This window comes from Glycine soja, chromosome 2 (assembly GCF_004193775.1).
Source record: "Glycine soja cultivar W05 chromosome 2, ASM419377v2, whole genome shotgun sequence".
Classification (NCBI taxonomy): Eukaryota; Viridiplantae; Streptophyta; class Magnoliopsida; order Fabales; family Fabaceae; genus Glycine; species Glycine soja.
In genome coordinates, this window is record NC_041003.1 from 14,723,754 (window position 1) to 14,750,041 (window position 26,288).

Sequence of the window (26,288 nt, forward strand, 5' to 3'; positions counted from 1 at the left end):
AGAAAAAAAAATGAAGATGGTATCAAGAGACAACAAAGACTAAAGTCATACTTATATAAGCGAAAGACAAATGTCGCCAAGGTGCCTAATTTAACGGACAAAAAAAGCCACCAAGAGGTACATCTTGCATTAGTCAAACTAGAGACTAAAGTTTGAAAACTAGAGTGAGAACAAAAATGTCTGTTATTAAAAATTTGAAAACTTATATATATTGAAGGTTTGTAGATCAATTATACTAAAAATCCATCTAGAAAACTTTTTTTAGATTGATTCTTAGTACAATTACTTAAGAAAATCTTGTTAAATTGTACTAAGAACCGATCAATTCATTTAGTAGAAATATACGGAAAATCTTGTAAAAAATCAAAATTAAAGATACAAATGACTTTCAAAATTATACTACTGGGATATAATTTATTTTATTTTTATCAATCGATCAAGAATTAATCTAAAAATACTTCTACATCAACGTTTAGTACAACTGAGATCTTGAAATTATTTTTTACATCGGTTCTATGGAAATTAATCCAGAATATTCATAATATATTATTAAAAATGTCACTTATATATCTATTTTTCAGAAAAATGATTTAAATTTTATTGTAAATTAAAAATTGTTGTTTGGTACCCATGTTAGCATTTTTAGAAGATTACTTTCATTATTTATTTATTTAAGATATTTTAAGATTATTTTGACTAATATTTATAATTTAGACGTGATCATTGATACTCCACATATTAATGCTTGTTCTAATTACTATACATTTTCAGATTTATTGAATGTCAATTAATTGAGTATTTAGAAATAAAGATATAAAATTTGAATAATTCAATCTGTTTTAAATTGAACTGGTCGAATTATATTTTATTTTTATGATGATGATTTTTTTAACCCAAAAATTAATCCAATTAATCAAGGGCTATGTCCAATTTAAAACAAGTTCCACACCTTTGATAAATCTTGAGTAAGGTGGTGTGAGTAGGAACATCAAATGGGGAAAGTTTATCATTATATTGTTACTTAGAAGCTAAGTAGAGAGAGGAAAGTGGTAGAAATTAAAGAGGTAGGTAAGTCAATGCATTGCACCCACTGCCCACGGGATTTGAATTCCCATGACAATTCCAACGCTAATAATATAGTCCACACTCACATGGTCATGACCATCCAATAAACAACACCCACGTGGGACCCCTATCATTATCACATGTACCAACGCCTCGTGATCCAACGCTCCACGATTCGCGCCTCACATCCCATTGTCCCAATCAACGCAGCCCCACCGTGGTCCCCACTGTTGAGTACCACTGCCGCCGCCTTGTTCCCCTCTTGCCCCCCTCTCAGCCTTACAACGTGTTCTTTCGTTGTCCCTTATGTCACCGGCAGTTATATGTCTTTCGGAAACCCCACGTCACGCGGTCCTTCAACCGTGTGGTGCGGGCCCCACAACGAAAGACTACCGCGTTTCTGTGTCGGAGTCTGATTGGTCCGTGAAAAGGCGCGTGTCACAGGCGAAAGTGGTCGGTTCGCGCTTCATGATTTGTGTGTAAAATTCTTGCACCCATGAGAATAAGTCACCTAGATATTGTCCCACACTATTGTTGCTATAAAACTTAACGAGCCACCCACTAGCCTTGCATCTCATTTCTCAATTCTCACATTATTATTCATATCTCTCTCTCTCTCCCCCAAGAAATTCAACAGAGTTTTGATTAACTTGAAATTGTTCAACAAGAAATGGAGAATTCATTGGGAAAGTACGGAAAAGAGCTTAATCTCGAGGCTACAGAGTTGAGGTTGGGGTTGCCTGGAAGCGATGAGCCTGAGAAACGTTCTGCTGTTAGAAGCAACAAGAGATCTTCACCAGAAGCAAGTGAAGAAGAGTGCATAAGCAAGGGCAACATGAATTCTTCTGATGGTTCTGATATCACAAGTGATGACCAAGACAACGTTGTGCCACCTGCAAAGTAAGTGTGATATATATATATATATATATATACACATATCCTTTTAATTTTCCAAAATGGTGCCAGAGATAAAAGAAAAAAACATAGATATAATAGATGATATAATCCAACGAAAATAAAAAAGATAAAGAAAAGAGATACGTGTTAATTACATGTTTAGAAATATGCATGAGTTTGATATGAATTATGATTAAACTTTACAACAATGAATAATGAAAATATTGGCATGTATATGTAGGGCACAAGTAGTGGGATGGCCACCGGTTCGATCATATAGGAAGAATAGTCTACAACAAAAGAAAGAAGAACAGGCTGAAGGGGCTGGGATGTACGTGAAAGTTAGCATGGAAGGTGCACCTTACTTGAGGAAGATAGATCTAAAGGTTTACAAGAGCTACCCAGAACTCCTCAAGGCCTTGGAAAACATGTTCAAGTGCACATTTGGTAAGAACCTAGAACAAGTTTAAGATGATCTTTTTTTTTTTGGCTTGTTACGATTTGGCATATATGTGTGTATGTTGAAAAGAAGAATAAAGTTGTAAATGCTTGTGATCCAGGTCAATATTCGGAAAGGGAAGGGTATAATGGATCTGAATATGCTCCAACTTATGAAGACAAGGATGGGGATTGGATGCTGGTTGGAGATGTTCCATGGAAGTAAGTTTCTTCTCCTAAATCTGTTCTTTGAATTAACTAGTAGTAATTATTTGTTGTTATTTTAATATCCATCTTAAAAGGTTATGTTTTTGCTAAGCTTATGTTAAATATTGCAGCATGTTTGTGTCATCCTGCAAGAGGCTGAGAATTATGAAAGGATCAGAAGCAAAGGGGTTGGGTTGTTTTTGACCCAAAAACCAAAGCAGGACCATCATGCATACCCATATCCAAAACATGGAGCAAAGCAATTTACCGTGACGTCATCCATTGGAATTTCTTCTGTTTGGAACATGCAAGCTAGCTAGCTAGCTAGCACTTGGCCTCTGTGAATGGTCATATAAATTAGCTTATTGAAAAGAGAGATGCACATACACGGTTTTATTTTTCCTTTATTTGTTTATTTCAAAAGCTAGGTGACTTTTTAGACCTGCTTAAAACACTATTCCAAATTCTCAAAGCCTAAACCAGAATTGAAAACTGTAATGAAATGAGAAGAGATCGAATAAAAGCAAAGGAAAAAAAAACACTATTCTCATGTGTCTGGTTACGTACAAAATATATATACAAAGGGATCAAGAAGTAGGAACTTCAATTCTTTGTTTCTTTCTTACTTCTCTTCTTTTTCATTTGATTTGATCTAATCTATTTTTCTACTTGATTTTAAGTGTTGATTACGGCATATTTTATTTGATGCATGTTTCGTAATTTTGATGCCAATTATTCTGTTTCAGGATGATCTTTGATTACCCACTTAAACAATTAATAATAGATCAAATAGGGTAAGGCCACCCGTTTTTGAACAAGGGTCGTCTCGTAAGAATATGACAATTCTGAATTTAATTCCTATAAAGTCAAAGAAGGTATGAAGAGAAAAAGTACAAACAACTGTAATAACTCTCGATTTAAGTTAAAATAAGTTGGAAACTTAATTAATTCATTTTAAATATAAGCAAAGGAAGTATAAATACATCCCTTTTTTTTCCGCTTTACGCACTATATTTTAGAAGAACTAAATAGTAACTCATGCTCTGTTCGCGTATAATATTAGTTTAAAGTCCTCGTAAATTTTCAACCAAATTATAAATTCATATTTCAGGATTTTATGTTCTGTAAGATTTGGAATTTCTTCTAATTCAGCTACAGAAAGTGTATCCATATTTTAAAGAATTTTGAGGATGAATAATAAAGTTAGTGTTCTATATTAAACAACTGATTATGGATCCATATATAGGTTTAATGCATAAAAAAGTACTCCGAGCCAGCATCCAATCAGAGGGTTCAATGGAGTATTAGCATATTTCTACAAAATCACGGAATCACGGATAAGAGATAGACTCATAAATTGAAGCATTTTAATACACTGTAAAAATAAATATCATGTACTAACAGAAGAAAATCTTAGTGGTGTGAGCATGTAGTACTTTGTTTCACAGAAGTTTTACCATTGCAGTATTATATTAGTATGAAAATTGTGAATTTGTAGTAGAATACATCATATATTAATATACTGTGATGTTTTAATAATGTATATCAAATTCTTGTTCCAATAGAATTGTCTGTTATAATTTGTAAGGGAGATAACAGATCAATTTCCCGACTGTGAGATTTTATAAAGATTATTGAAAAAGATAAAGACAGCAAATGTAGGCATCAATCATTTTTACTCTGAAAATTTTATTCGACATGAGAAGAAAAAATGTGATCAAGTGAAAGACTCCACTGTTTTTTATTTTAGTATGCACTAGTATTTTTTAATTCTCTTCCAACGTGTGGATCGGAATACATATATGACATAATAAGTGTTTAAATAAATTTTAAGTCTTTACAATTTAATATTTTTTTAATTTTCGTCCTGTAAAATTATTATTTTATTTTTAATTATTATAAATTATGTTTATATTTCTAATCCTTAGATTGTATTTTGAATGATTAAAAAATATTATTTAAAATACTATAAGAATGAAAAATAAAATAATCATAAATTATAAGGACTAAAAAAATAATTTAAAAAAAACAAAAAAAAAATATTAAATTATAAGAACTATAAACATATTTAAACTCATAGTAAATCACAAATTTCATCCTTAAATTAATTAATATTATCTCTACTAAATACTTCCTATTTTCGAAAATAAGAAAAACAAATATAAATAATCTACCAAATATTATAAACTATTAGTGCCCAAATAGTAAAAAATATATTTTAAGTTGGTCTCTAAAAATTAATCAAATATATTATCGACTTAAAACCAAACTAATAATTATTCAATATCACGAAAAAATATTTATATAGCATTATTATTTAGAAATTACTTACAATAGAGAATAATACCAAGAAAGCAAATTAATGTGGTTTATTCCAAATTTCCAATATAACACAACTGTCATCAAATATGGTGACAGTTTTCTCTCATACTTGTTTCTAGAAGATACTTAATAACTAAGATCTTACTAGCCCTCCGGGCCGGGATCTGGCTGTTGCTATTAACAATAATTCATTTGATGAAGTTGTTCAGTTAAAACATCTTTTTTTTTCTTACTAGTACTTATAATTTCAACCTAATTAAGATGAACTAAGATCTGCGTGAATTTACAATACTGTTAGAACTCTTAGAAGTTATATTAGTGCACGTGATGAAGTGGTAAATATATGCAAAAGTTGGGCAAACAAAGAAAGCAGGTTTAATTTTCTAAAAAGACATGATCATATATAGAGTTTGGGTGTGCATGTGCACTGTGAGATCAAATTATTGCTGAAAAGATGATTGAGTTCAAAACTCACTCAGTGTTGTGGTGGGGCAGTGTCCATACCTGTGGCATTGCAATATTAACAGGAGCATAGGATCTTTCGTAGTTGGCAGTCATGGTTACGTCATTTACTCATAAAAAGTAAAGAAGATACACTATACAGGAATCCTTATCCGATAAACTTGCTTTAATTGCTAGCTTGTGTGGTGCCATAGGATTCTGCCATTTTCGCCAGTTCCATGACGTAGACGCTTGATTTAATTAACTTGATCAATTAGCTAGCATCTTTTCCTCCAAGAATCTTATTCATTTATGCAGCAAGTTGGTGTGTGTGTCACTGTCTACGAATTGAGAGTTTGGCCAGCCTAACTATCACCGACAATTACCTTCACAATTCCATTACTGTTATATATCAGCTCCATTAGCCAACAAATTTTGCAGTAGCAATTAGTCAAATCTTCTCTTTGATATGCGTCTTAATTAGTTTCTTCTGCTTTATAATAAAGTAGAAAGGATTTTGTAGTAATTTGTATTTTAACTCAATCTTATAAAACTAATTTTTAAAAGAGGATTACTTTTACTTATGTAAGATTTCAACCTGTCTCATTTTCTTTGTAACTACCCGTCATTTTGGGCTTTGAACAAGTTTCAACAAGTAATAATTACAACAGAAATGCTAATTTGTACGAAACTGTTTTTGTGACATTGGCACAAACTGTGGTCTGTGACAGCAATAGATTAACACACTGCTGAGTTATTTTTATTTTTTCCCCCAACATAATAACATATATTCATGTGACACATGCTAATTAAGCAGATGCATAAATATGATTAATTTTGTATTATAAGTTATTACGATCGAGTAAGTGAATAAGATTGTACAAAATTATTTATTTGTACTAGTGATTGAACAAGTCTTTTTTTAAGGATTGAATAAGTCTTTTAAACAAAAAGTATAAGTTACTTGTTGAAACAATTTTACTAAAATATAAGGAGACTTCATATATATATATATATATATATATATATATATATATATATATATATAGGGTAAATATTTAGGTGATTAATGGTAAAAGTTGAAAAATTGAAAAACATAGCAGTCAACCATCATTATATTCCATAACCCATGATAAATTGCATAAATTTAACGAAGTCATAAGTCCTACTCATCATTCAAAAATATTTTTAATAATTTATTGAAATTGTAAACAATGTATACTTCTTCATGACCACTTAGTTAAAAAAAATGCCAGAAGTAAAAATGAAATAAGTTTTTTTTTCATAAGCTCAAGTTAACTTATGAATAAATTATAAACCAACTTTTAGGGAAGTTAATATATCAATTTCTATAAATTAATTTATACATAATCTAATTTCAGCTTTTAGACTTTTTTATTTTCTATAAGTATTTATGGAAAAAAATTTCCAAATAGACTTAATATTATTGACATGTCAAATAATTTGGTAGGAATATATTTTTAAAAATAAAGTTGTAAAATAGTATTAAAAATGATAAATTATAATTTTAGTCACCCTTTAATTCTTGATTAACGGTTTTGGTCCTCCTATTTTTATTCTAGCAATTTTAGTCTCCAAATTTTAAAAATTATAATTTTGGTCTAATTTTTAATTTTGCATACATAGATCATTTAATTTAATTTTTGATTAATGATGTGTCAATATTGTAATGAGATGAAAATTAATATTTAATAAATAAAAAATAATTTAATTGATTAAAATGTAAATATATGTAAAGTTGAAGATTGAATTAAAATTACAGATTTTTTAAAATCTGAAAACTAAAATTGCAGGAAAAAAACCAGACCAAAATCACAGAAATTAAAAGGAGACTAATATTGCAATTTAGCCTATTAATTTTTTTTTATAGGATCTGTTGAATTTGAACAATGAAGCGGTTTCTAGCAACTTGTTAGGTTGATTATGCACATGAAGTAGTATGAACCAATTTAAAATACCAAACAAATCACAATGAAAAAGGACAATTAGGGTTGAAAATTGAAGAAGTTAAACACTGATAGTAGAAGAAAGAAGCAAGTTGCAAGAGGAAATTGACGGAGAAATGGCCAACAATATTATCGCAAAGCAGAAGCACGGTGGGAAAATAACTGGGAAAGGAATCACAACTGCGGTTACAAGAGGTAGAACCGTAGAAGGAAAAACTAAGATGAACAGAAAGTGTGTTCCGAAAATTAAGATTACTTTTAAATATATATTATACGGAAAAGCTGGCTACTACACAGCTTGTGCAAAGTTGAGGTTCCTTTTAGGAAAAAGTTGAGCAAAATTGAATCAATGATGTGTTTGAGTTTTTAAAATTGTGAAGGATACAAGAGAAGCACAGCTTGTGCAAAGTTGAGGAAAAGGCCTACACGCTTCTAGCATGTTTAGTTAGGTGTCTGAAAACAGAATTGACAATGAACTAAACCAACACAGATAAAAAGTTATACAATCAAGTCCTTATACTTATCTTTGAACTTAGTTCATAAACCAATGAAGTTAAACATAAACTGAATATTTTATTTTTATTTTTGTTGAATCTATATCATTAATTTTCTAACAAAATTATACTTATTATTAAAATTATAAAGAGTACTAAATCTAAATACTAACTATTATTAATACATACAATTCGAGCTAAAAAAAATTGAACTGAACTGTTCACAACCTTAAATCAAACCAAATTTGAACTTGAAAAATGGTTCCTATCAAACATTCAAATTTCAAGATAAATCAATTCTTATTAAATGAGTTGTGAGTCATTTGTTGAATATTGTTAATTTATTTAAACAGTCAAGTTATTATCGAAACTTAGAAGAACAACAAGACTAAAATGTTGACCTTGTCATGGCTCATTTAGACTGAATAGTTTTTAGTGTTGTATCGGTTCCAGTAAATGCACAACAACAGGAATAGAGAATGCTGAATGCAACACAATCACTTGATCACTAACTAACTATAGCTCAAGAGCAAACTTAACCATTATCAGTACTGCCATGTATAGAATTTAAAATTACGGGCAAAATGCAAACTGTACAAAGAAGTTTCACAGTTGAAATTGAATATTACATGGGCGAGATTTGGCATAAGTGATTAGAAAGACACGATTTCATCTGCAGCTACCATACCTACAGGCATCCTAGCATTTTGGCCAGCAAAAGACCCCATTCTTGAGTCTAGTATTTCCAGTTGAGACTTGACCCATGGCGGACTGTATCTGCCTTCTATCCACAGAGCTTCCCCTGTATCTTTGTGTTTGAAATCAGGAGCTTTTGGATTCCTCTGTAAATTTTCCATATTTGAAGATATAAGGAATGAGAAAATTCACACAAGGGCTTTAAAAGAACATGGAGGATGTAACTTGAGTGGAAAATCTCATTCGTCAGTCATCATGAATTGGGCTAGACATGGCTATACAAAAAGCCAGAGGATAGTTCTCTGTTTTAATTCAAGGAAAGAAACTTAAGGTAACAATAACATGAATGAATATGAAGTAATTATCACATTATGTTATTTGAATAATTGAATTATTACTCAGACATTGATCAACATCCATTAACATAAATTGTTGGCTGAATATAATGCAAGCTGCATTGTCTTGGGATTGTTCCCTTCACATTGGGCTATATGTTTCATGCAGGCGAAGACAAATGGCAAACAAACCAATGGGTACAGTTAAATTGTGTCATAGTCATGTTAATAACGCATGTACTTTGTACTGATAATGTAAAAGACTTTTATACTCTCATCTAGTTTCAAATTACCATATATGATAAGTTTATTGACTTTGACCATAACAACCTTAAAAGTTATACCTACCAATTTTACTCTTAGGATAAAAGACTTTTCTTGGTTCTCAGAAAAGTGAAATTTGGAGGGTCAATGATGTTGGCTTAACTGGTAGATGATTGAACAGCAATGACTAAAGTCATTTATAAGTACCACTATAAGACCTTGCCAAGGCACATGACATGCCCTAACCATGGAATGGGGCAGCATACCCTTTCCTAAACTTTTGTGAATAAAAAATTTAATGGGGGAAATCATTGAAAGGCAAGTTGAAATGGTATCATATTGATCTAAAAGAGAGAAGTAACTCCATAAACAAAACAGAAAATTAGCAATAATCAATAGGCACACAATACTTGAAACCAAAGTTCTAAATTATGGTTGCAATTCTAGTTTCACCACGATCTTTTATATTGTGGAAAATTGCAGACAAATGCACATACACAATTGAAGACGCAGATAACCCAAACACCTTGAGCCGACGCAGTTGTTTGTAGTTGGCGAACAGTTTTGAAAACATTTGAAACAATCATTTAACAGCACAACACAAAAAGATAGCAGTACAGTTAGATATGCAATATATCTAAATTCACAGAACTAATCAACACTTCACCTTGTTGTTCCTGTTGTCCCACCACTCCCCTGGATTAGCAAAGAACGCGTTCCACGATTCCACCACAGAACCGGTACTATTCACAGCATTGCTCACTTTCCTACCTGAAACAAAAAGCAAAAATATTCAGCAAAGTTGAACACAACATTCCACAGAACACATCACTTACCACCACCAGCCATCGCAAAATCGAACTCTTGACCCTGCGATGATGACGCCGAAGAGAAATTCCTCTCAATGAAATTCAGCTGTTGAGCAACAACCTGGCCACATTCAAATAACAAAACCAAGTCATAACTGCATGTTCAGCGGCCACAATGTAGAATGCACATCTATTTCTAATTAAACACTAAACCTTAAATCCTAAATCCTAACAAATTGGCGGTTACAAAAACCTTGTAGTAAGTTTGGGTTTTGCCTTCCTCGGTTTCGACCGTGTCGATTATGAGGCGACCGGAGACATGAATTTGGTAACCTTTCTGGAGATGCTGGGACGCGACATGAGCGAGGTCGTCCCAGAATGTGAGGCTTATGGACGATGATTGCGTGGCGCTTTTCTTGACGTAGAGGCGGGTCCAGGCGACGACCTTGCCGGAGGGGAGGTGTTTGATTTCGACGGGGGCCGCGACATTGCCGATGAGGTTGACGGAGTTGCAGAGCTCCTTCTGCCACGGAATCTCCGAGGGCTTAGGGTATGATGGCGTTGTCGTCATGGAGCACTTCAAGTTCCCCCAACGCCGCTGTGTTTTCCATGAGGGAGAAGCAGCGACTTGGAATTGGGGTTTTGAAATTAGGGTTTTGGGGAAGGTGAGAACGTTCCTCAATGTGCTTGATGACGATGATACTGCTTGCTCCAACGCCATGTTTCCTTCTCTGTGTGCTCGTTCTTTCCACAGCGAGGATAGATAAGGGAATTATTAGAAATTTGTAATCGGTTTCGGACATAACGGATTGGGCTTCGGCCCATTGGTCGCAGCCCAGTTTTGTAGACTAATAAACTAAATCCAGTGAGACCCCATAAATTATTTTTTCAACTGACTACAAGACTATGTCAGTTTAGTGAAACTTAAAATTTTTTTGTCACTCTCCAAAAATGTGGAAATCCAACACAGACCATTTCTCATAAATTTAGCGTGTTGCAATTGAATTACATTCATTAAGTATTATTGTCACCTTTTAATTGAGGCATTCTCTAATTTTATGCAAGTCGCACAATTTCTCTAGTGTTATATTCGTAAATTTCATGTTTGTCTTTTCTCATATTTTAAGGGAAATAATTATTGTTAAGGGGATCCTCCATCACCCTATCTCTGTTATGTCTAGAAAGACTTTCACAGTTGATCATGTCCAATTGAAACTCGTTCAAAATTTTAGGGGGAACCAAAGTTTTTTTTTTTTTTTGCATTTGCATTTTGCAGATTACATTACAATATTTAATTTGCATAGGATAGCATACATCAAGTGGAAGTTATTCAAGCTTATCTCAATAACTTTTTCTCAAGTTCAGGTCAATAAATTAGCAAGGAAAATTAAAGATTTATTTCTCTAGAAATTTCAGTTGGAAATCGAGTGCTGGTTTTGGTTTTGGGAAAATAGAGATTCTTTTTTCTCATTCTAGTTACTTGTGATTCAATGAACTAAGGCTATATATGTTCGGTTTATAATTACGGATCGAAGTATTTGTACAAGTTTCAGTGTAAAATTGTGCGTTCCTATACATAAATTGAGAAGAAAAAAATTGTTATTTCTAAAGTTAAAGTACTTTTGAACTTTCCTAACTTAATCCAAACATACACGAAATGGAAGAGATTATTTTGAAGGGAGGCTAATGACATGAGGAAAATTCATACCCCCGGTTGGGATGTATTTTTTCAACCCAAAATGGAAGGTCCATAAGGAGTGTGTTCTACTAGAAAGATTAATGATGCTTTCTTGATAAAGTTAGCTTAAGGATGTGTGTTAACACAAATAATTAAGCTGTTTTTTCAGAAAATGAAAAACACAAAATAAGCTGTGGGTCATAGACTAGTAGTTTTAAAATCTAAATATAAATGTGGTGATGGTTTATTTTTTTGAAGGAAGTCAGCTCGACATCTAATTTTTAAAGAGGTATCACTTCGGTGTGGGATAAATTTGGTGAAGAAATTAATTGGAAGATTAGCGACGGAGCAAGGATTAAAATATGAATGTCACATTTTTAGAATTATTATTTCACAGATTATTTCTTAAACCATGCATGAAACAATTCAAACAAAAAATGTTATTTTTAGAAGAGCATAACGTATCAATTTGTGTAACTTCACTAATTAGACGTAAAAAAATATAAAATACCAGGAGAAAACAATACTATAGCGATGCCAGTGATTTGGCAAATGTTGCACATGTAATTGTGGGTGTGAGATTATGGTTAAATTAGATTAATGAATTCACATCACTAATACTCCATATGTCCCATTAGTACTATTTTCGGACTAGGGTTGTCTGGTAAGTTGAGAGTCACTGTGAGGAAGTATTGGCCTTAGCCAGACAAATTAGGTCATTCCCACGAAATATCGCTGCTTTGTCATTTTTTCGGTATCATGCACGATCGTCAACTTTTGACACTTATTTTTCCTTTGACTAAACCATTGTTTTAGTCCTTTATTGTTATTATTCTTTCATTTAACCCCCAAACTTATTTATTTATGGAGTATTGATATTTGGATGCTCAATAACTTCAAACATCTTATTAACATTTATAATTTCTCTTTATTTTTCTTTTCCTTATATCATATTATTTATATTTAGAAATCAACCCGGACTAAACTTAAAATAGTTGACTCTTTATTTATTTTAATTTGTAAAAATTTTAAAACTAAAAACGAGAAATCAACCCGGACTAAACTTAATCTATCCAGTTTCTATTCATATTCATACGCAGAGTATAGAGCAACAGTTTCCGTCACATGAGATTTGAACAAAGTAGCTTACTGATTGAAACAATTTGGATTAAGATAGCACCATTACTTTCCATCCCATCTCTCCCTCCATTAAAAAAAGGAATCCAAATTACTTTCAAATAAATAATTAAAGCACACCCCAAAAAAACAAAAGCAATATCATTTTCTGGTAGACTAGCAACACACTGCATTGTTAAAGCAACCATTATCCATTTCACCTCTGCATTTCAAATTCTCTAAGAGTTACATCACTAATAAAAATATACACACCACCCTAACCTTTTAGAAGGTCCCACTGCCCACTACAAAAAACCAAGCCCTACCATAAAAGCGCTTCCATCACGTTCCACTAACCCCCACCAATTGACACATAAAGGAAGAGCATATCAAGTGAACTTCGACAATTTCTTTCCCTTTACATGAAATTTATCAAGATGGGGGTTTTGCTTGTGTTTTGAAGGGCATTGACATCAAACCCTGTCTAGACAAAAGTTGAAAGAACGACAAAAAGGAGAAGACTATGGCATCCTACTTTGAATGCAACTCGATGCGAACCAATGACTAAGATTAAGGGGGTTTGAAACAGACAAATTTCGTGTGGGTCCTAGACGTGTGTTAGGTGAGCCCTTGATGGGACCACTGGATGGTGCATCTGTGCCAGAGGTCTGTCTATGAAGGAGGATTAATTTCAGGCTTAACTATACTAGAAGTGTCTGATGGTTGTGACTGGTATATTGCTGATGCTAGTGAGACGGGCATGATGCAGAGTGCTTTTGATTGAAGAAACTGCATGGCAGCACCAACATTTTCTTCCATAAGCTTGGCTACCTGTCTTTCTGTGCCATCATTTGAGCACTTCTCCCAAGCTGGCTGGTTTCTTCCCTCACCGCCTTCTTCCTGAATTGATAGATACTAAATTTGATAAATTGGAGAGAAACAAATTTGTGCCGACTATACGTTAGGTAGAATAATTACCTCGACTGACGATAATGGGATGTCAGTTACCAGTGGTGCCACTGCATCAGCTCCACCAATTCTACTCATGCTCAAAACCTGAAAGGCAGATGAATCAGCACTCAGCAGTCATAGAAAGTCTTTATGCACTAGTTTCATATTGTTGACAAATTCAGATCCTATGAAATGCCTTGCTGTCACTTTCATATGCAAACAGCAATATGTACTCCCACACATGTCAAAGAGAAATTAATGAAACTGGTTGCTGTGCTTGTAGAAATAGGTTTTACTATTCACAATCACAAATATTAAAAATCAGACTTCCCATGGGTGGGAAACAATTCAGTCCACAGTTGAGACCCTTGGATGTTATTGGATAGTTAATAGTTAAGTAGCTATAGCACAAAATAGTGTGAAGATTCCATCATTTGATTGTATTTAGATATTCACTAATCTTCAGGAATAAAATCCAAGGGCTAATGGGTACTCATCGAAAGTGGCTCTTAGAGTTGACAAGCACGGGTTGAAAGGGCGAGTATTCAGAAAGGTAAAGCTTAACGGGTTTAACAAAATAAACCACAAATCAAACTAAAAGCTGCCATTAATTATCAATTGAGACCTAATATGAAAAAACATCAAATGAAATGAAATATGAAATCCATGCAGATCACAAAGCATTAACCTTCACTTGAAGCCTCAAGAACTTGACATAATCCACAATTTCGTCCAGCATGGCAGCTCTATCTGTCTGAACAAATAATAATGTCAGAAATAATGGGGAAAAATGATGCCAGAGGGTCAAGAGAAATACAGCAGATCACAAGTAATAAAATCTTATACATCATGAAATACAGTAGACTTCTTCAAGAACTCTCTAAAATTGAAGCACACCTAATCAGAGCATATGCAAATGTTTTCCTCTTTTATAACCCCTTTGATAGAACACTTTTTCTGGATTAATTATATTGTAATAAACAAACATGAATTGTTAAACAGAAAACATGTCAGACAAGACTATCAGGAGATTTTAATTAAGAGCACAAACTCTATTCAAAACTGATTTGAGCATTACGTAGATCCATGTGTAGGCCGCTTTCTAAACACTAACACGATAAATTAGCATTAAATTATTCTTTGAGGAAGATATTAAAAAAAATTATACATAGAGCCCCATACTACCAAACATCTGAAGCCTCAAGAACTGGATCACCTTTCATGTAGAGGCTTATGTTTTTTGACTTATTAAACACAAGTTAACAGGAAAACAAAAGCAAAAACAAAAATATTAAGCATCAATTAAAAATCAACCATCTTTTAATCTATATTCTAGCTATTCTTCCCAAAAGAAGGAAGAAAAAACACACACATCCCAAATAAGAGTAGTCCAAAAATTAACACTTCATTCCAGTCATTGCATTGATACTGTCCAGCGGTCACTCGCTTCAGATTCAATGCAATTCAATCCATTATCTCATTAGGAATCACATTTGAAAGGGGGAAAAGCAAAGTTCCATAGATAAGTGTCAAACTACATGTAGTAATAAAATGGCATGTCCAAGAAGCTAAATACCTTGTTGACACTAGGGACCAGTTCTTGCAAAGCCCTGATTCTTTCTGCTATTCTCTCTCTGCGCAACTGTCATTAAACGGAAACATGAAAAATAAAAATAAATTATATAATAAAAAAATAATGTGATTCTGTCATAATTTAGAATATTAAGCACCATAACAAGAAGAAAGTCTGTAATCTTGGAAATATCCAGTGCCCACCCTTTCAGCTATACTATGTGGATCTGTAGCCTGTCCTCTTCTAGCCCGCACTCTAGGTCGCACTGCTGGTAGATGTGGAGCAGTAGGAACAGTTGTAGGCATGGGTTGCCCATCAAAAACCTGCAAAATGGTTATACATAAGCTAGAGAAAAGAAAAAAAAGTCTTTGACCAACCATTATTTCCCCCCAAGCACTCCCAAAAGCAGAAATAATAACAAAATTTGTGAAAAGTTAGCATTTATTCATAAGATTAGTGGAAGCCAAATATAGCACATCCTATATGGTTTAAGTTTTTTTATTAAAAAAAAAAACCAGAAAAAAATAACCCCAAGTACCAATGTCAAGGCCTAAGTAGAGCCTAATTTCCACTATATCATAATCTGGAATGTTAAAAAAAATCATTAAAAGACAACGGCCTTTTACTGATACGACCAAAGATTGGTTTCCTATCTCACGGTCCATAAATATCTAGTCAGAATTCATACATCTTCAACTTGAATTCTTATCTCCAAGTTATACCCCAAGTCAAGTTTTACCAGGATTATTCACTCATGAAGTACATAATTTCAATAAGAGCAATTGTTGATGCGAAAAGGAAGCCAAAAAGGCCATGTTTGAATAAACTTCTCCGTAAGCACTCATAATAGAAATAAATAAGGAAATTTTAGTTTATGCATAAGTTAAAAATCAGCTTTTGGAGAAACTAAAATGAGAGAACTACAAATTGGCTTATGCATAAACTATGAAGAAACTTATTTCATAGAGAAGTTTATTCAAACAAGACCATAAGTTCTTCTCACTTGGGAGATTTAATTATTAGCAGAGTACCATTCCCAGCGCTTGTGCGTTAATTCCATTCAATTCTAAAATATGTTTATTTTTATTATATTGGGCAAGACTAAGCGACCAACCTTGCCTAATGGAACTTTCCATTTTCTCAACAAATGGGACAAAACACGTAAAAATCGAACTCAACAAATAGCTCAATAACACATGATCACATCTCAAAAGAGCAAGAAAGGAAACAAAAAAAAACGAAAAGATGATTAAGTTACGTTGTTAGGTCTGGTATCAACGGCGTCGTCGCGGAAGCGCTTGCCGCTTCCAGAAGCGTCCTCAGGCGTGAGGAAGGGTCCCTTACCTTGGTCCAGGCTGAGGCCGAGCTGGTAGGGCGGCGCGTGGAAGGAGGCTAGGTGGGTGGCGGCGTCGCCGGAGTTGAGCTGAAGCATCATCGGAGAGGCGTCGGCGGAGGCGAAGGTCGAGAGGCCGAGGATTTGGTCAAGGAAGTCGTCGGTGGAGGCTTGGGAGGGGTGATTCGCCATGATGACTCGCTGGTGCGGACTCGGCCGAGTTAGGGAAACGAGTTCTAACTGGAGAAATAGAAAGGAATGAATGAAAGATGATGATGTGTTTGGGGTTTGGGGTTTTCTACTGAGAGGGAGAGAGGGAGGGGGTTAAGGAAAGGAAATAAAAAGATCCATCCTCTTCTCTTTTCTACCAAACCTTATTATCTTGTATTTCATTTAAAGAATAAAAATAAAATATAAGAAATGTGGGATTCACCACACAATTTTTTTTTTTCTTCCTCTCAACCAAACATTGGTTGTGTAAGAGATAAAATAAAATAAAAAATGTTTGAATTAAAATAAAGGAAAAAATATGAAACCCATGTTTTTTAAAAATTTCTTCTTAAATATTAATTTGATCTCTTCAACCAAACAATCCATTGATGAAAAGAAAGAATATCATATTTCTTTTCTTAATATTGATATTTCTTAATTCTTGAATTAAAAATGAAATTTTACTTCAATAACTAACGTTTGACTTGAAATTGTATTTTTAATTGTTATTATTATTATTAGATTAAGGATCATTTGATTGGCAAGAAAGTATGGTAATAGACGGGACAACTTTTGTTTAGTATTTGATTTTAAAATATATCATGGACAACAGAACTTAAATATCAATAAATAAGATAAAACTCTAATTATTTGCTACTTAATTAGTCATGAAATAACTTTTTGTTCCTAGAACAAACTACTTAAAAGATAAAACATTCATTTTTTATTCTCTTTTCTCTCTCCCACCCTATTTTCTTGCTTCTACACTCTTCTTTTTTTAAAAATAATCGACACTTTTTCCATCAAATCTTTACTCTTAGATCTCAGTTTTTATTTATGTCTCTTTTTTTACTAATATTTACGGCCTCTAGTATGTATAATATAATAAACATATTTTTTTATGATCGCCTAATATAATAATATTATACATTAATATACATTGTGATTTTTACATTCTTTTATTTTTTTTTTATGTCTATTACACGACAAAAAAAAGTTGTCCAACAATTCAAGAATTTGAGTTGTGCTATTATTTGTGTGTTGTACTTCGATGTGCATCAAATGGACCTAACGGAATTAAAACTCTAAAAGAAAACAATAGAATCAGCCTAAAAACACTATAGGAGTTAAATCAACTATAATGACATTAGAGATAAAAGAATGAACAAAATCAAAGACTCTCATATAATCCTTTAAAGACAAAGCATAATTAGCAAGTCTATCCACAATTGTATTTTTATTTGAAAATAGTTTTAAAACACCTAAAAACTGTACATATTTTTTTGTTTCATTTTGTTAATGAGAAAAAAAATAATCAATTTTGCTCCCTTTTAATTGAAGTTGAAAAGTTATGCTGTTTATTGGAAGTCTGATCAAATTCGCATTAGACCTATACTACTTCAAACTTATTCATTCGATAAGTTTATTTATTTCTTAAAAAATTCAGAAAAGGTTAGGCATTAAGTCTTTCTAAAAAAAAGTTAGGTCTAAGATATTAACTTATTAAAATAAGCATAAATTATATTATATTATTGTTGTATTAAAATTTTACTATAATATTTTAATTTTAATTTTTATATTTATTAGTCTATTTAAAAAGTAAAACCTTTTAGGCTATATATAAGTTTAGACCTATTAATTTATTTAAAGGTAGGTCTATAAGTTTATTTATAAAATTTTACTACAAAGTAAAATTTTAAATATATTTTTAAATCATGTTAAACTTTTAAAAATTAAAATTGAGACCTTAAAAATCTTAATATGTAATTAATGAATCAAACTTTAAAAAGTAGTAGTCAAATTCAAATCTTATAAAATGTAACCAAACATAACTGAAGAAAATACAACAGTGAAATGTCTTCCGCCCTCAAAGTCTCTTTTAAATTTTTATCGAAAATAAGATTATTTTTTTAGGACAAAGTATCTTTTTTATACCGTCTTTAAATTATACAACATCTTTGTCTTGCTTTTGTTCAAATAAATAAGAAAAAATATTTTTATTTTTTCTCAAATTAAACAGCTTAAAGTGACTGCTCAAAATATTGTTTTGTGCTTGTTCCGTTGAGGTTATGTAGCGTCTTTCCGTAATGCAAAAGTGCTTCGTTTTTCGTACGCTCACTCACCAAAAGAAAAAATGGATCGTACACTTTCCGTAGTGCACCAGCCGTCTACATGCACACAAAGATATACAATTTACAATTTGTTTAAATATATTTTTAATCTTTAAAGTTCAAAATGTGTCTATGAATAATCATCATAGATTATTATGGGATGAATCAATCTTAATTTTAAATAAATTTTATATGTTTAAATTATTTTTAAAATCATGATAAAATTAATTATGTTACATAAAAATCAAGTTTTATCACCATAAATTCAAACATACACGAAATTTGAGAAATTTTTATTTTCATTTTCCAATTAAATTTTATTTTCAGCCTCACAAATTATAAGATGCTATTTTTAGTCCATCAACCTCACCTCACTTTGAAGACTAAAAAGAGCAAAAACTATGATCCTTTTTATTTAGACCGTCAAATTCACTTTTTAAAGATTAAAAACAACATTTTGTGAAATTATGATTCTAAAAAGACAATTTTTTATTGAGGGACCAAAATTAAAATTGTCCCAAATTTAAGGAACTAAAAAAATATTTAAAACTTTATGATATAAAATTTTGTTGAAAAAATAAATAATATAATATATATTAAAACTTCTTTATCGTCCCATTTGATATGAGAGAAAGAAGTTAAAAATAAGATAAACTCATCATTCATATAAATTATGTTGACCCAAAAGTATTTCTAAGATGATAACATTAAAGAAAAACTCTTCATAAAAGACAACAAATTGATTAGATTAACATAAAATATAAATTGTTATAAGTACAACTCGAAGTATGAAACACCACACCCAACACAAATCAGTATGAGATGTTTTAGGTTATACTTATAATAGTTTGTATCTTACTCAAATCTTATATTTATGTCAAATCTAACCAATTTGTCACCCGATGAGTTTTTGTTTAATGTTATTCCAAAAAATAAGTTATGCCTTAATTTAAAAAATCAATAAGAATCTCAATTGTAAAGTTTTTATTTTATAGTTTTTGAAAACATGACAAAGATACAGAAACCAAGATCATAAGTCATATAAGATTAAATTTACTTGAAACTCTTTTTAGAAATTTAAAAATGAAGGCATGGTCAAGTATAAAAAATGCATATTAATATTATAATTGATGAGTATAAAATTTCCTTTAAAGAAGGATTACGATGTTGATTATTAATATGTGTATTTAAAAGAAGAAATTTTTTCATAAAATAATATTTTTTTTACAAGAACGATATTAATTTAATTAAAGTACAACTGTTATGTACTTTATAGGCAAACATTGATATTCAAATTTTAAAAGTAAATACACATTTCATACTCAAGTATAAGTTTTACAATAACTTATATAATTATCTAAATCAAATGGACAAATTTTGATGTTACTTGAGGATGGAAAATTTTAATAATTATTTAAATTAAAAAAACAAATATTAGCATTATAATAAAAAATATTAATGTCTACATTACAATAAAAATCTTTGCGAAAAAACATGTTAATATCTATTATCTAGATTGCAAAAAAACAAAACAAAACAAAAACTTTTAAGAACTTATAATTTCTACATCTCTCTCGTTTTCTTTATATCAAATTCTAAAATATAAGAACTCACTACCAAAAATGTTAACCTCTTTTAATTTTTTTTAAAAAATCTAATCATCAAATATTTTAAATTCAATTTTAAAATTCTTATCTTTTTAATGCATGCTCAACCATCAACCATACAGCAAATAGAAGATAACAGAAAACTTTATACAAATAGTTTGTCATAACATCGTTATTCGTTAAGGAGACTAGCTTGAGGGGCCAGAATAAAAAATAAAAAAAAAAGCTTGAGGGTTTTGTTTTATTATCGAGTGGAAAGGGGGGGAGGTTGAGTGAGGAAATACTTCAAATCAGAAGAAAAAAAAATGAATAATCTCTTGAACCCAGAGACTCCGACAAATTTTCTAGCCTGAATAACTAGAAAAGAAACAACAAGAATCAATACCTACAAATATAATGTACACCCTATTATTTTGTATTTACAAATGCCACAAATTTTAACATCTAGAAATTTAAGGTACTATGTAGGATTACCATATCAAAATCATATTTGATTTTGGGGCTGTGAAAAGAATTCCTTTGCATTATGAGCTACCTCTGCCTCCACAATTGCTTCTAGAACTATGCCAGATCCTTTCACATCAACTGTTAATACAATCATAACTTGTTTCATATCAGATGTCGTTGTAAAACAAACAGAATCCCATCAATCACCCAATCATGAACAGACAAGAGAAAAAGCTACCAGGCATTCATAAAGAAAAGGGAAAAGGAATTTACGGCTTTAACAATGAAATAAATTACAATTTTTATAATATCCTAGTCCATACCAAATAGGCCACAGTATTAACAATGAATGAAGCTCAGCCAACAATCTTTACTTCAGGCTAACCAAATATAGTCCAAATGAAGAAGTACCCAGATTAACTAATTCACATCTGAAAACATGTGTGTGCGTGATATGAAAGTAACAAGATGCTATATATTTTAGACCCTGTAAACATGCAATTATGCATGTATTTGGCATACATACATTGGAAGCAATAAACATCACATGACCACAATATATGGTGTGCACAAACTGTAAACATAAAAATACTAAGTAAAAAGATCTATAATTATTCAACACATAGATCAGACAATCATGATCAGGAAAGCCAATAAAACATAAAATATCATACCCCCACGGTTTGGTAATAGTCCAGCATTTTCAGCAGAAATTGGTAAGACAGTAAGCTGTAGTTTGTCTTCTATCTTCTCCACTTCAGTACTACTTGCTGACAACTCATTTTTTATGGCGGGGGACTCTGCCAATCAGGCATAAATGGTTGCTTGACTTTGCATATTGCATGAATTAGATGACATTGAAGTTGAATCCTGGAAATATTTATAAACATGTAAGCACACTCAGTTCCTATACCAGTATATAATTGTCTCAAGTTGTGGGTTTAGTCCATAAACCTTGATAACAGTGGGTATCAAGTTATTCTCTCGTCCAGAATCTTCTGGTTCCTTATTGTCTATATTATCAACAGAAGATAATAGGATTAAAAAGACTCTCAGCAACTGCAATACTGCATCTGTAAAAATTTAGAAAACTACTCTATAATCCAAATTCCAAAACAAATCATGTAAATAATAGCATCTGAGATAGATGTCTGGTCAGGATTATCCACAAGCCTCCGCGTCAAAGGGCCAGCATTTATGATTGATACACTTCGAATTTCATGATGAATGGCATCTAGCTGAGCCATTGTGTCTTGCAGTTCCTTATGAACCTAAAAGACAAAACAGGTCAATACAATAAAATGTAGTTTTTGAAATGGAATGTCATTACCAAGTCCTAGCATGAAGCCATGGACAAGCATTCCTCAATAAAGCACAAATATTTTCCTAATTTTTCTGTTCCTATTGGACATTATTGTCCAAGAAATTCAAGGAGAATCTTGTTAAGATTCTAGAATGCCAAATTGTCATTTTATTCCAATTGATATAAGACATATGCTATCAATATTACAACCCAGTGTGTTTGGTTTTCTGTAGAGAAAGTGCTTAATGTATATTTACCGGAAAACAATTGCCTTTTCATTTGAAGAATTGAAGGTATGGGAATTCATGCCAATCAAAAAAAAACAAATACAGTCTAAAAAATCCTAATGAAACTAATTCCTGTGACGCTGCGAGCTATAAATTTATAATGTTGGTTAGAGAAAGGGAATACCCGGCGAGCTTGAGATTGCTGCATAACAGTGTCAAACTGACCACGAGCCAATTGTACACATCCAATAGCTCGACCAGCTAGCCTTCCTGCTGTTCTGCATATGATTGGTAAATCCTTTGGCCCTATTACAAATCCATTTGCCTAATATATAATTTACATTTCAACTACATATAATATAATTCCATATGATAATCAGATGTAAGAATAGCATGACCCAACCTATCAGAGCAGCAGTAGCACCAAGCGACAGAAATATTTCTCCATATGAGAAGCCCAGCATTGCCCACTGTCTTCTTGAAGTCCTGAAGAAAATCCCTAGTCCTTCACCCTGTGTTTGGATAGAGAATATTAGCAATTAAGGAAAATTGAAATGCATGACATTTGAATAACTTGCAATTGAATTTCCTTTATTTTAAAAAATATTAAATATTTAAATATTTAATAATTTAAAAATATTGTCTAATATTTAAAAAGGGGGTTAGTAATTTCATATCTAGGATTCAAATAGCTAAACCAAAATAATGGATCAATAATTGTCCTTTTTGTTCTTCCATTGACTTCTATTGCCATGATATTCAATCAATGTAATTGCAACCTGCTGCAACCCCAGGAAAAAGATTCATTCAAGACAGAAAGCAGAGATGTTGATATATTTGTGTCACAAACAGGATTGCAGTTTTGCTAATAGATACTGAAAAGTTATAAAGACTTCATAGTTCATATTGAGAAGAGTCATAAATAACTTGTTATCCCAAAAAGGAGATATGGGGTAAGATTCCTAAAAAAATATATGATGTAACATGATATCCATAGTAGAAGTAAATGTGGGTTCTACACATATTGCATATAGTGTAGAAAAATAACAAACTACATGTACAAGTCTTCTCCTAACATGGAAATTTTTATCTAATGATCCAGAATATGTGAAGACTGAAAATTAACTAACTAGTACTAGTAGAAATAACAGAAAATAACAACCACATGTGTGGATAATATTTTATGTCATGCTAGCCTACAAGTACTATTATTCTTTCATGAATTGTTTGATTTGGTTATATACATGACTTGATGCACCGTGCATGTGAGAGAGTTTAGTGAGAAATAAAATTCTTAATTTAAGGCAGTTAAACATAGGAAAGAAACAAACATAATCCATACGAACAAAATATAAAAATTTCAGAAAAGAAAGAGCCAAAATTACATGGCCCTCTGTCCTCATAAAATATAGCAGCATCTAAGAAAAAGCGTTTCTGTGCATCCAAACACAGCATGAAAGGTCTCTTTAACCAACTAAGCATTGCAACCAAACTCAGACACGTATAAATGCAATCCATATAGAAATGCTTGTTCAGGCAAGACATACAGGCAGTCTCAAAATGGAAATGAAAAACCAAGAAACACAAATCAATGAAATAGAAAACGAAACACAAATCAATAAAATAAAATTTGAAACAATAATCAATGAAATAAAAAAGTGAACAACGACAGATAGAAAGAAACAATCTACCAACGAGAGAAAGGATTGTGAAGAACAGAGAGATTGAGCGTTGCAGCGAGAGAGGGTGAGCGTCTATCGACAGAGAGAGGTACACTAGATTAAATCCCGCGCGTATTTTTTGCTTCATAATCCCGCGCGTATACGATAGAGAAGTAAGAATTTTATAATTTCTTTATTTTTTACTACGAACTAGCTAGTTCCACTTTCATTCACGTAAATAAATTTTAATAAATATATATTAATAGATATGTCAATAAATATTTAAAGAATCTTTAATTTTGTTAAAAAAATCAACTAAAAATGGTTAGTTCCCTATTAATTAGGAAATGACTCAATGAAGAATTAATATACAAGAGATGTGTGACCTATATTAGTAATTGTTTAAGTTTGAGTAGATATGTAGTGTGTGATTTTCTGGCTAATAATTATGATTAGCCGATAATTCTTTAGGGTGTTCACTCTCAAATTTCTCAACAAGTGATATAGTGGTCTAATTGAATCAGTCTAAAGGGGACTTAGAGCATAAGAGCAAAATATTTTAATAATGTTTTATATATGTATATGTATGTGTATATTATATGATATATAATTATTTTTTAAATATTTAGTAATATGTTTTACATATTTCTTAATATATGCTTGATAATAAAAAATAAAAAAACAAAATAAAACTTTACCAAGTTTTAATAAGAGTGTCTGGGGTGGAGAGTGGGTGAATTTAGGTGCAGTGGTGCAGGCCCAAAACCCTTCTCAGTTCTCACCCAAAAAACCCTAACCTTTTTGTAATATAATTACCCATCACCAAGTATTTTCTACCACCAAGTAAAAGAAAAACCCTAGCCTCCTCTCTCATCCTCATCCAAGCATTTTATGTCACCGAAAGTTACAGAGAAGACGCAGAACAGAAGTTTTCCAGCAACGATGTGCAGTTGAAAGACACAGAGAGGGTTTTTTGCGAAAGGTTGAAGGCGTACTGAAGGGTGGTGGTTTTTTTACTCCTGGGTCGTGTTAGACTCGAAAAACTTGTTGATTCAACCATTTTTTACGATTCCGCTCGGCGATTCTATCGACTCTCTTCAGCAGTGATTCTGAGCATAAAGGATCACGCCCATGCATGGGGGAAGCGTAGAATCGTGCGATCCTACGAGTTGGGCCCAATTTTGACTACAATGTTCCTAAGTGTTGAGAAAAAAAAAAAATTAGACTCTAGTGATTCTCTGGATAAATACTTGCGTTGAGAATGTACGATAATGTAAATGTTTTTTATACTTTATCCAGTAGACTATTATGAATAATAAAATTATTAAAAATATTTTTTTAATAGTTTAAGTGTAAAAAAATTTACATGAAAATTAGACTTAAAAGTTGACATGTTTGTGCAGAAAAGTTTCTAAAGTCAGATATGAAATGGTACAGATAGGAGCGCATCAAGATCGAGTGTTCTTGGAGTGAAATTTAATAGTTTTTCTAGTATAAAAAATGCTTTTCATTTTATGATAATTTATATTTTAATTTTCATCATGCATTTTAAAAGTGTCTGCGTTTGTTGTCAATTGTACACCCATGTGGTGATAAAATGAATTAGGCCCTCCTTCTTGCATGAATGTTGCAACCTCAAATAGTTTTATCCGCTTAGGTACTCGGATGAACAATTTTGGCCTTAGTAAAAAGCTTCTTAGTGGGGTTTTAGAGAAAAGAGTGTTTATAAACTATTATTAGTCTTAATTACTAAGTGGTGTGGAACTTTATGGTTACCGGAAAAAGTTATGGAGACTAAGGGACAAGAGTGACATAATCTCCCTTTTTCTTTATATGATTCTCTTACATTGTTTAATCTTATATTATTTATATGTTTTATCTCTTTATCACTTTGCTTAAATTGCCACACATGTGATATCTTATTGTGATTTTAACTTGGGATCATCTTTAAAATAAGTTAAAGATAATAAGAACTTGATCCTAACCGCTAATATAATCAAAATATCAAAAGAAACAAAACTTAAACCAAGGCATATCGGTAGAACCATCAAAAGAAGTGTAATCCTAACTACAACTTACTGTCAAAATCAACACTGCAAAATTCTTAACCAAAGAACAAAGAGAAATTCTCATGAT

General features: G+C 31.8%; 3 protein-coding genes and 1 pseudogene across 4 annotated transcripts; 1 reads left to right on the plus strand and 3 right to left on the minus strand.

The window, feature by feature from the left end:
* Positions 1-1,627: 1,627 nt before the first annotated feature.
* On the plus strand, positions 1,628-3,225 carry LOC114389596 (auxin-induced protein 22D). The gene is made up of 4 exons (XM_028350300.1): positions 1,628-1,965; positions 2,204-2,409; positions 2,523-2,622; positions 2,739-3,225. The coding sequence occupies exons 1-4, from the start codon at positions 1,736-1,738 to the stop codon at positions 2,809-2,811; spliced, it is 609 nt and encodes a 202-aa protein (XP_028206101.1). The 5' UTR covers positions 1,628-1,735; the 3' UTR covers positions 2,812-3,225.
* A 5,000-nt stretch (positions 3,226-8,225) lies between these two features.
* On the minus strand, positions 8,226-10,704 carry LOC114389606 (protein OSB2, chloroplastic-like). Of its 2 annotated transcripts, none has more exons than XM_028350311.1 (4): positions 10,189-10,703; positions 9,963-10,056; positions 9,794-9,897; positions 8,226-8,673 (listed from the first exon to the last, which is right to left on the minus strand). In XM_028350311.1, exons 1-4 carry the CDS (start codon positions 10,654-10,656, stop codon positions 8,485-8,487), a joined length of 855 nt encoding a protein of 284 aa, XP_028206112.1. In that variant the 5' UTR covers positions 10,657-10,703; the 3' UTR covers positions 8,226-8,484. The 2 variants fall into 2 exon arrangements, with proteins under 2 accessions (XP_028206112.1, XP_028206118.1); XM_028350317.1 differs by lacking the exon at positions 8,226-8,673 and adding an exon at positions 8,695-8,829 and having other exon boundaries at positions 10,189-10,704.
* A 2,169-nt stretch (positions 10,705-12,873) lies between these two features.
* On the minus strand, positions 12,874-16,930 carry LOC114389619 (transcription factor UNE12-like). The gene is made up of 6 exons (XM_028350329.1): positions 16,512-16,930; positions 15,457-15,576; positions 15,257-15,322; positions 14,369-14,434; positions 13,708-13,785; positions 12,874-13,629 (listed from the first exon to the last, which is right to left on the minus strand). Exons 1-6 carry the CDS (start codon positions 16,776-16,778, stop codon positions 13,402-13,404), a joined length of 825 nt encoding a protein of 274 aa, XP_028206130.1. The 5' UTR covers positions 16,779-16,930; the 3' UTR covers positions 12,874-13,401.
* Positions 16,931-20,748: 3,818 nt separating this feature from the next.
* On the minus strand, positions 20,749-24,290 carry LOC114371155 (annotated as a pseudogene).
* Between the last annotated feature and the right edge of the window lie 1,998 nt (positions 24,291-26,288).

Bases quoted from the DNA above. Each gene is read 5' to 3' on its own strand.
- LOC114389619 (XM_028350329.1), bottom strand. From the start codon at position 16,778: ATGGCGAATCACCCCTCCCAAGCCTCCACCGACGACTTCCTTGACCAA. The intron at 15,577-16,511 runs GTAACTTAATCA...ACCATTTTGCAG, and splicing joins TTGATACCAGACCTAACAAC to GTTTTTGATGGGCAACCCAT. The intron at 15,323-15,456 runs GTGGGCACTGGA...GTTTAATGACAG, and splicing joins CACATAGTATAGCTGAAAGG to TTGCGCAGAGAGAGAATAGC.
- LOC114389606 (XM_028350311.1), bottom strand. From the start codon at position 10,656: ATGGCGTTGGAGCAAGCAGTATCATCGTCATCAAGCACATTGAGGAAC. The intron at 10,057-10,188 runs GTTTTTGTAACC...GAATGTGGCCAG, and splicing joins AAACCCAAACTTACTACAAG to GTTGTTGCTCAACAGCTGAA. The intron at 8,674-9,793 runs GTGAAGTGTTGA...GAAAATTTACAG, and splicing joins GGGACAACAGGAACAACAAG to AGGAATCCAAAAGCTCCTGA.
- LOC114389596 (XM_028350300.1), top strand. From the start codon at position 1,736: ATGGAGAATTCATTGGGAAAGTACGGAAAAGAGCTTAATCTCGAGGCT. The intron at 1,966-2,203 runs GTAAGTGTGATA...ATGTATATGTAG, and splicing joins AACGTTGTGCCACCTGCAAA to GGCACAAGTAGTGGGATGGC. The intron at 2,623-2,738 runs GTAAGTTTCTTC...TAAATATTGCAG, and splicing joins GTTGGAGATGTTCCATGGAA to CATGTTTGTGTCATCCTGCA.